Genomic DNA, 10,590 nt, shown 5'->3' on the forward strand with positions numbered 1-10,590 from the left:
AATACATTCTAAGAAAGTGGTTCTCAACCTGTGGGTCCCCAGGTGTTTTGCCCTACAACTCCCAGAAATCCCAGCCAGTTTACCAGCTGTTAGGATTTCTGGGAGTTGAAGGCCAAAACATCTGGGGACTCACAGATTGAGAATCACTGTCCTAAGGTGAAACTAAGGTAAGCGTGGGAGAGCAGATAGAATCCCTGACATCATTTCTCAGTACCATTCCCTGACTGTGTGTGTCCCCCACTTAAAATAACTTGGCCAGATATTTAGCTGTCAAGATTGACAGTCTTTTTGACAAGTTCTGCCCACACACAGTCTGCAGGAAACAGCCTTGGGCCATTCACCCAATTTCTGTTGGGCAGGTTCATTTTCCTCATGCTGTAGATTTAATGTTCTCCATGCTGCTCTTTCCATAGATAATCTATTTTAATTCTCAGCTCTCCGACTTAATAGGCTTAATAGGGTTTGTTTTAGTCATGTCAGAAGCAAAACATAGATCCTGGGAAAACTGGAAGGGGCCTCTCCCCTATTGATGTTGTTTCTGACTCTTCATGACCTCATGGACCACCTCACGCCAAAGCTCCCTATCAGCTGTCACCGCCCCCAGTTCCTTCAAAGTCAAGCCAGTCACTTCAAGAATACCTTCCTGCCCTTGGTTGACCCCTCTTCCTTTTTCCTTCCATTTTCTCCAGCATCATTCTCTTCTCCAAGCTTTCCTGTCTTCTCCTTATGGGGTCAGAGTACTTCATCTTTGCCTCTAATATCCTTCCCTCCACTGAGCAGCCGGGTATTATTTCCTGGAGGATGGACTGGTTGGATCTTCTTGTGGTCCAAGGCACTCTCAGAATTTTCCTTCAACACCACAGTTCAAAAGGATCTATCTTCATTCGCTCAGCCTTCCTTATAGCCCACTCTTGCATCCATAGGTTACTATGGGGAATACCATTGCTTTAACAATGCCAAACTTAAAACTGATTTCCAGCAGGCCAACCCAATCAATTTTAGCTTTTGAATTTGATCTGCATTCATCAGTAAATTGTATCCTGCATTTTAACTGTCTATCTTGTATTTTAATTGTGATTTATCTCTTTGTTTTAACAGTATTGTACCCCATCTTGAGCTGCAAAGGGAAGTAGGTAATAAATTTATTATTACTGGTATTTTTGATTATTTCAGACCCCTACAATTCCATCACCAATTTGTGTCAGTGAGTGGAATGGACGCAGGCTGAGTCAAGTCACTTAGTCCAAAATGTTCCCTGAAATGCCAAGCAGTTCCCTCCACTTGCCAACCCCCTTGTACCTGTACTTCTGCATGTGCTCCTTGGTGCAGTCCTTTTGCCTCATGAACATAAGGACACTTCTGTGCTCAGCTGCCACAGAGGCCAAGGCCTTCTGCAGAAGTGAAAGTGTGTGACCTATTGTGACCACCACAGGAAGAGGCTAAGCAGAACAGGAAATAAGGCCGCACCATTAGAGCTGCCTAGTAGACTCAGAAAGACTTTTTCACAATGCAGCACTGATATCCTCAGCTCCACTCCGACCATAATTTACAAATCAACAGTGAAGAGTTCAGCTTAAACCTGGCAAGAGAAACCGAGTTCCCTCTGCTGTTCAAAGCTGGGTAGTGCAGACACTAGCTTACACCACATAGGAAACACACGTTTTGGAGTTTCACTGGCCACTTTAATGCACGCTTAGGTCCAAAACTTATTGGATTAGGGCATGCCTTAGTGCAGGTAAGGGTCAATAAACAGTTTGTTTCCATATGTGTGGCATTCGGGCAGTTAGAGAATTTTGCTCCTGCATATGGCATTAATTGTGCTTGTAGCCTCTCCAGCTGCCTGCAGAAAGCAGGCAGTAGCTGAAATGGAAAAAAATTAAAACAATCCAAGGCAATCCCTTAAACCCACTTCCCAGTTTATGCTCTTGTCTCGAACACCAGTCAATGAGATGCAAAAGTCCTGTGTAGAGGTTAACCAGCACAACAAAAGGTCTCGTCAAAGATGAAAGGTGGGATTACCACCTCTCAATGTTCCAGGTTCCCCTCTCACCATTGTGTGTGAAGCCAAATCTTGCCTGGATTTCTTGACTACAACATGGCCAAAGAGGATGCTGATGAGCCAACCAAGGGAGATGCTGAAGTCTGACTTTGCAACCAACACCTCTCATACTATGGTTCAAATGGAGGAGCCTGCCATTTTTGTCCAAAGATGGCACCATTAGCCATCAAGTAGTTTAAGGATGCTCTCGCGTTCCTTGAGGCTCTTCCACGCCTGGTCCTTCTCCTTCTTGGTTGGGGTGCGCTTTTTCTGGCGTGCTGCCATTATCTTGCGGAAGGCATCCATGACTTCGTTGTCTGCCATGCGCACACGCTGCCGCAGCTCCTGCCGATGCATCTCCTCCTTGGCCAACCTGGGAAGGGAACAGAAAAGAAAATGGCGTTTCCATCACAATATGGTACGCTCATTCCTCAGGTCAACCATTCATCCATTCATAACTAGCTTCAGTACAAAGCCCCCAATATAAAGCAATAAAAATGCAGTTATCTCCAAGGCCAAGAAGGCAAAGGAGTGGGATGATCAAAGCTTTAAAAAGCTGTTTCTTCCAAATCTAGGATCCTATGACCTCACCTAAGGAGTTCCACTTTCTTAGTTCGGTTGTGTGTGCTCAAGGCTTTGAGTTCAGCCTGCCTCTTTCGCAGCTCAGCTAACACTTCATCCTCCGAGTCCTCTGCAGGTCGGTCCTCTGACTCCAACAGACCTTGAGCAATCAGCTCTTCTTTTATGCGGCCTTCCAGAGATTTGGTGTGGGGTACGCTGCAGAGGGGAGAGGAAGATAAGATGGGAATCATACATACTTGGTGTTTTCTCTCTGAAAGGCATACCATGGCAACAAATGGGCAGATATTTTGTATTTAAAAAGTCAATTTCTCTCACTGAAAGTTGTATAGACACTCACCTAAAGGGCTTGTTCTGGCTACGGGGGGAAGTGCTAGCTCCATCAGTTGCAGAATCTTTGCCTGCTATTTCAGGAATAGGGGAATCTTCAACAGGGGAAATGATGTTCTCCTATATAGAGAATGAGTGAAAAAATTCTTAGAGGAATAGCAGAGAACCCGGTTTCACATTATAACTCACGGTCAAGAATTCTGGGAGTTGTCAACCAAAACATCTGAAGGGCACCAGATTTACCCTAATTTGGGTATCTCAACTGGTTATTTATTTCCTGCTTTTTCTCTCTCAAAAGAGACTCAAAAAGGTAAACCTCATCCTGGTGGAAATTAAGACATACTGGAGCTAACAAAAAGGGCCAGCTCTGGATTTCTGTTGCTTACTTCTACTAGTGCTTGCAAGAGGCGTTGGGTCAGGGGTCCAAAGGGGCAGCCATCTTCAGGCTGTTCATGCTGGGATTCTGACTTCTTCAGCAAGGCGTCAACATCTGGGGAAAAGGAAACAAAGTGAAGAGCTAGAACAGATGGATTAGTTATATACAAAAAATATGAGAGCATTGTACAGAAGGTCAGGCATAGATGCAATGATAATTGCTGAATGGGGGAATTTGGGATTCTCTCTGTGCCACTGCGGGGTGGAAGGAAATTTAAGTCCTGCGAACATCATGTAACAAAAGGAAATCACCTTTTACTGAACGATGTAAATATATGGTCCTCAAGATCTTATTCAGTTGCAATTCCCATCTTCTCTCGTCACTACCTATACAGGCAGTCCCCAAGTTATGAACAAGATAGGTTCTGTAGGTTTGTTCTTAAGTAGAATTTGTATGTAATTCAGAAGAGGTACATTTAAAAGTGTAACTTTAGCCAAATTGATAATTGGATTTTGAAAAAAATTGTTTCTAGTGGAAAGAAAGATTGGTGAGGAAGCTTCAGTGGAGACACCTTTTCATGATAACTCTTTCAGAAGTAAATTCCTCTTTCTAGGGGTAGATTTCTCTCACTTCCTGTTCTTACTTATGCGTAGTTTGCAAGTCTGATGTTTGTAACTTGGGAACTACCTGTACTAGCAAAAGCTGATGAGAGGTAAATTTTGCAACAATATATTCATCCTATGGCCTTCCAGGCATTTTGGAAATCAGCTTCCAGAATTCCAAACCATTGAACAAGTTGGCTAGGGCTTCTGGGAGTTGGAGGCACAAATATCTGGAGCGCTATAGATTGAAGAGATCTGATAGTGGGGATAGTAGTAGTAATACTAATATTTATTTATTTATTACCCGCCTCTTCTTGTGGTTCGAAGTTCAGTACAACATGGTAAAAACAACAAGATAAAAAAACACTACGAAAATACATATAACAATGTGCTCCGATAAAATACAGATTAAAATTCACCCTGCAGGTTAAAATTCACAAGTTAAAATTGACTGGATAGGCCTACTTTCCATCCCCACTTGAATGAACTGCCAAGCAATCTATCTCTCAAATCCTAAACCCTTTCACCCCAAAAACCTTCACTGAAAAACTAACGTGTGGAGATGGACAACTCTAACTTCTAAATGTTGATGGACTTCAAGGCAAGTTAAGAAACACCTCAAAGGTCTACTTGCCATAAAGATCAGGAACTGAGCTACACATGTTTAGACTGTTCCAGAAAAGAAGAAATTGTATTTTAGATACATTAATTTTCAGTGAGATTCCATAGATACCTTTAGTGTCCAGTTCTGTCAGTGGTCCAGAGATGCCCTTTTTTTTGTCAGCACCAGCTGCTGCCCTAGCCCCATCCTTCTGCTCTTCTAACATGTCCTCCTGGGCCCAACGCTGGGAATAATGCTTCCCCAGGGGTGGGATCTACAAGGGAAGAACAACACATTTAAAAGAATCAGCTCAGAGGATTAAAGGGAAAGCATTCTGGTAAAAGTCTAAACCAGAGTTTTTGTACCTTTTCATGTTGGTGACACGCTTACTAGGCATGCATCCTTTTGCAACACAGTAATTCAGTTTTACTAGCCAACCGGAGATTAAACCAACCCCTTACAAGAATTTCATATAATACAGTATATATATAATATGTATAATATATGTGTTTCATATACTCTTTACTGTATAAATGAGGTTTGGAATTTTTTCCCTTACATTTTTATGTACTACAATTGATTCCTCTATAGCCACCCCATTCGGTTCATCACAAGCATCAATGCAAACTTTTTTTATTTTCATAATTAAAAATGTATCAATTTTATTGAGAATTACTGTAACTCAATGAACAAATTGTGCAAATTATAAAAGTTATAATAGTACCTACACTTGAAAGGCACCAGCACTCCACTTCTGTAGTGATTAAACCTCTCTATTGGATTTTAAGAAGTAGCTGGATGGTCATCAAGGAGTGACTTGATTGTGCATTCCTACCTGGTTGAAGGGGGTGGGACTAAACGCCCTATAAGTGTCTCTTCAGACTCATATTTGCCCTCATTCGCCGCCTCCTCCAGGGGCATCCAACATGCTTTCTCCAACAGCTGCCAGGCAGCCTTTCAACCGCTTCATACGGCCCTTATGGGCTGTACCGTTGCGCCGCATAAGGAAAAGCACACAGAGTGGCTCGTGGTGCCCCACGCACCCTCACTCTGCCCCTAATCATACAATGGGGATGGCACCCTTTCCCTCCCCCTATCAGATGGCAGAAAGGGAGGCAACGTACATTACCCCTATATGATAAGGCCTATATGATGGGAAACATGGGAGGTGCAAGGTGAATTAGAACTGGCTGACAGTTTGAATAAAACCCAGAACTGACTGATAGTTGGAATGAAGTGCCATTATCTCATGTACCTTGTAGTGTTCAGCTTCATCTTCAGGAGGCTTGAGGAGATCTTCTAAGGTACGTACCTCCTCATTAGTGAGGTCAGCACAATATGGCTCAACTGAGGCCCAGAACCTGTACACAAAAGGCAGAACACAAACACTGAGAAGCAAGCAAAGGTTCAGGTCAGGTATTTTTTTCCCCCGGAAGAGGAAAGTGCCAACACAGTGCAGTCTAAATTCATTCTGGCTGGCACCCTAAGAAGCCACGAGGGAAGGAACACAACTTTGATACTGCACTAAGACCAGCCTTCCCTAGTCCACTTCTCCCCTCAACAGGTTAGACTCCATCTCCCATTATCAACAGGGCCAATAGTCGCTGTAGCTGAAAACTGTGGGAGCTTTAATCCAACCTGTCTGGAAGACATCACACCAGGGGGAGCTATGAAGACATGAATAGTAACACCAGCCTTATTAGTGTCATTCACAAGCCAGCACATTGTTTGGTCCAGCAGAAGAAAATAATACACCCTCAAATACATTTTGAACTCAGGCATCCAGAAGCTCCAGCTAAGCATGGCCAACAGTAGATTATGGAAATTTTAATTCAAAATATAAGGAGTGCTAAAAGTTTCCCACCTCTGATTTGGATAACAGAAAAATACTTTTTCTGAACAGGAATCTAGTCCTCACTTTGAACAAACAAGATCAAGTTGAAGAAAGGCAAGTGGCAGTATTCTACTGCCTTTCTCTGCTATTTTTTCATGATTGTATACTTGAGTTCACTGTCCACACAAAAAGTACTAGAGGAAATCATGTGAGTCTCCAAATACTGAACTTCAGCAACCAGCTTTACCTCACCAATGGATAACAGAAATTAAGATGCATTAAGGAGGAAGTGATTGTCCCTCAGTAGCATGCACAGATGGTGTGCTGACTAAGATTAAATCTCTATTCATATCAGAAACAGTAATTTCAGAGATAGTAATAATTGTCTACCTCACTAGACTGTAAATCAGGGTTGGGAACTGCTGGCTGGCAGAGGTAAGGTCCTCTCAAAACTCTTTCTTTCTCATAACAATATATATGCATAAACAAGATTATGGAAACATTTCTCCTACATACCTATTAGGGGCATCATTTTTGGGAATACGAGGCACATCAATGGGGTCATCTGGGAATTCATACTCTTGGATTTTAGGCTGTATGTTCTTGGATTTAGGCCGGCCAGGGCCCTGTCCTGTGCTGTGGCCTCCTTTGCCTTCTAGTTTCTGCTTTTTGGGTTTTCCATGTTTGATAGGTGTGCCCACCTCATGCTCCTTTCCCAGCTTCAGAAAGCGCCTGTCCCCTTTCTTGTCTTGCCAATCTGTCAGGATCTGAACAAAACAAAAAGCAGTATCACAATAACTTTGTTAAGAAGATGTCTAGAGCCCAATAAAGCTTCAACATATAATTTTGGAATAAAACTTCCAAAATTATCCAGATGTTAGTCAATGGCCATGATGGCAGGGGGATATAAAGGTCTTTGAGTAACATTTTTGACCTCTGAACTGTCCTTTGTCCCAGCAACCACTACACTGAATTACTCTTTTTATAGCATACTTGATATGACAGCCACAGAGAAGCCTTACAAAATATTTTTGTTTTAAAAATGTTGTACCCCAGGTGGGTTAACAAATGTATTATTAATACTATTATTATTACTACAAAACAACCTTGCTTTTTAAAAAAAGTACATAACCAGAATAGGAAGCCTTGGAGCGATATTCTAAAAAACTGCTTCTTAAACTGTGGGTCCTGACCCCAAATAGGTCCCCTTAACTCAATGTTTGGGTCACAAAATATTTGACAACTTTAAAAAGTTTCTGAATACCACCCATTTACACAAATCTGTTAGCAACAACATGTAGTGTTTACTCTGCTGAAAATGTTTCAGCTGACCACATCCCCTTGTACAAAACTGCCCAAGCTCTGAGATCTTCAGGAGAGGCCATTCCTTCTCTTGGTCCCACCTCCATCTCAAGCTCGGTTGGTGGGAACGAGAGTGTGCGCCTTCCTTCTCAGTAGCTGCCCCTCGACTCAGGAACTCCCTTCTTCCCAGAGAAGCCAGAATGGCCCTCTCCCAGCTGTCATTCCGGCAGCAGGCTAAAACCTTTTTATTCAGGCAGGCTTTTAAGGAAGAAGGTGTTTAAGATCTAGTCAGGGGGTGCTATGGTTTTATATGCTTTTATGGTTTTAACTTGAAATGTTTTTAATATTAATGATGTTTAATACTGTTTTCATATTTGTATATTAAATTTGTTAACATTGTGTAATTTATTATTGTTTTCATGTAATTTGCTATTGACGTTGCTTTTGATACACTTTTAAAAACTTTTTTATACCTTGCTGTTCTAATTGTTTAACTGAATGTTAGATATTATGATGTTTTAACTGCGTTTTAGTTCGTAAATTTCATTTGTATGCTCTGGGCTTGGTTTGCCTGTAAACCGTCCCAAGTCCCTTCGGGAAGATGGTGACAGGATATTAAAATACAATTATTATTATTATTATTATTATTATTATTATTATTATTATTATTATTATTATTGAGGGGAAGTCATAGGGAGGAGGGAGAAGCTTGTTTTCTACTGCCCAGGAGGCTAGGATGTGGAACAACGGCTTCCAACTTCAGGAAAGGAGATTCCACCTGAACATGAGGAAGAACTTCCTCACTGTGAGAGCTGTTCGGCAGTGGAATTCTCTGCCTCGGAGTGTGGTGGAGGCTCCTTCATTGGAGGCTTTTAAATAGAGGCTGGATTGCTATCTGTAGGGGGTGCTTTGAATGAAATTTTCCTGCATCTTGGCAGGGGGTTGGACTGGATGGCCCACAAAGTCTCTTCCAACTCTATGATTCTACATAAATAAAAAAAATTCAGGCGGGAAGTTGCTGTGGATGGAAAAAGTCTAAGATGTAACTAAGCCTTGGTGACACCTAGATTGGATTACTGCAACACCCTCTACATGGGGCTGCCTTTGAAGATGACCAGGAGACTACAACTGGTGCAAAGATTAGCAGCCAGGTTGCTAACCAGAGCTAATTATAGGGAGCGGATGATGTCCCTATTAAAACAGCTCTACTGGTTGCCAATAAATTTCTGGTCCCAATTCAAAGTACAGTAAATGGTTCGGGTCCTGCCTACCTTCGCGACCACATTTTCCCCTATGAACCAGTGCGGACCTAAGATCTGCCGGGGAGACCCTTCTCTCGCTCCTGCCGCCGTCACAAGCACGGTTGTGGGGATGACAGAGAGGACCTTCTCAGTGGTAGCCCCCCAGCTCTGGAACTCCCTCCCCAGGGAGATTAGGCTAGCACCCACGCTGTCCACTTTCTACAAGGACCTCAAAACCTGGATGTGCCAGTATGAATTTGAGAATGGTTAGGTCCCTGTTCATGAATGCCCAGCCCAAATTAATTGTTTGATTGAATTCAGCACTTTACTCCCCCCCCCCTGCCCTATAAACTGCTTTTTGCATAAGCCCTCACCCAGCCCTCTCTAATTTTTTATCTTGCCCAGCTTATTCCTGTTTCTTGTTATTGAGGTTTGTTTTGACTCATTTTAATGTTGTTTTTTATATTCTGCTCTTTTTACATTATTTAATTAGATTGTTATTTGTTTGTTATGTTTGTAAATGTGTTTTTAACTGGTAAACTCTGTTGTTGCTGGTCCTGGTCCTGCTTATAAGCTGCCCTGAATCCCTTCAGGGAGATGGTGTCAGGATATAAAAATAAAGCTATTATTATTATTATAAGAAGCCCTGCTCTAAACCATTCCAAATTGTGGCCTGACCTGTGTCTCTGTCTCCAACACACGAAGCCGTCGACTGGCAGAAGACAGCAGCGTTTCCAGCTCCAGCTGCAGGGTGTCGAGTTCTTCAATGCCAATCCCATCATCTTCCGAGCGGGCCAAGACAGCGGTGTAGCGGGGACACACTTTGAGGTGGTCCACGGACTTAAAATCGTGGAACTGAAGGGGGCAGTCTTTGAGTTCAGACATGCTGCTGGTGGGGGTGGTGATGGTCCTGCAAAAATGAAAAGCAACAAGTGCAACAGAGGCAGGTGCAACAATCAGAAAGAGATAAGAGGATGAAGAAATCAATATGACAGCTAGAAATTGGCCCAGGAAGTTGTCATGAGAAGAGACACTAACAGTGATAGTTATTCATAGTTAAGAAACAGCTTTGCAGACATAACTAAAAAGACAACAAGGAATAGCTAGCAGCAGCTAGAAGCAAAGGACATGCATTTGGATCTGAAGAAGAATGGGAAGCATCGCTTTGAGGGAAAGGGCTAAAAGGGCAAAGGAAGAAAAGCTGATATGAAGGCGGCAGCATGGAAGGGTCCTGTTTCTGCAGAACTGACCAGAGCAGGCATTCAAATGGAAACACAGCGTGGCTGAGGAGATGCGAGGCTGAAGATGAATGGAAGGGAAGAGAGCCCAAAGGAACGCCAGGAGGGGGCGCTGGAAGGAGAGGGGGAGATTGGTGTGGGCGGCTTCCGGTTCCGGGAAGGGGGAGGGGGAGGGGGATCTACACAAATGAGCTCTACCGCATTAGACTTCCTCCTCCGCTTCCTCCTCGGCGCCACTCGCTCCCCACTTCCGGTCCCCTTTGCCGCCTTTTCATTGGCCCGCCGCTCCGCTTATTGCCCCGCCTCCGTGGGCTCTGAACCAATCTCTGTGGGCGGCAGCTTTCCGGTTTTTCTCCCCCCTCCCCCTCCCGTCTCTCCCTGTTGGCTGCTCCTTTTAGCCCCGCCCACGCACTCTCTTGTTTCCAAATATGGAAGCCGGCCTTCGGTTG

General features: G+C 43.3%; 1 protein-coding gene across 2 annotated transcripts; it reads right to left on the minus strand.

Annotated features, from left to right (window-relative positions):
- Positions 1–1,660: 1,660 nt before the first annotated feature.
- Positions 1,661–10,437, minus strand: tada3 (transcriptional adaptor 3). 2 transcript variants are annotated; one of them, XM_003217883.4, is made up of 9 exons: positions 10,340–10,437; positions 9,582–9,813; positions 6,877–7,127; positions 5,782–5,887; positions 4,659–4,800; positions 3,334–3,437; positions 2,958–3,067; positions 2,630–2,815; positions 1,661–2,411 (listed from the first exon to the last, which is right to left on the minus strand). In XM_003217883.4, the coding sequence occupies exons 1-9, from the start codon at positions 10,414–10,416 to the stop codon at positions 2,219–2,221; spliced, it is 1,401 nt and encodes a 466-aa protein (XP_003217931.2). In that variant the 5' UTR covers positions 10,417–10,437; the 3' UTR covers positions 1,661–2,218. The 2 variants fall into 2 exon arrangements, with proteins under 2 accessions (XP_003217931.2, XP_008103764.1); XM_008105557.3 differs by lacking the exon at positions 10,340–10,437 and adding an exon at positions 10,154–10,311.
- Between the last annotated feature and the right edge of the window lie 153 nt (positions 10,438–10,590).

The sequence above is a fragment of the Anolis carolinensis genome, chromosome 2 (genome assembly GCF_035594765.1).
Source record: "Anolis carolinensis isolate JA03-04 chromosome 2, rAnoCar3.1.pri, whole genome shotgun sequence".
Taxonomy (NCBI): Eukaryota; Metazoa; Chordata; class Lepidosauria; order Squamata; family Dactyloidae; genus Anolis; species Anolis carolinensis.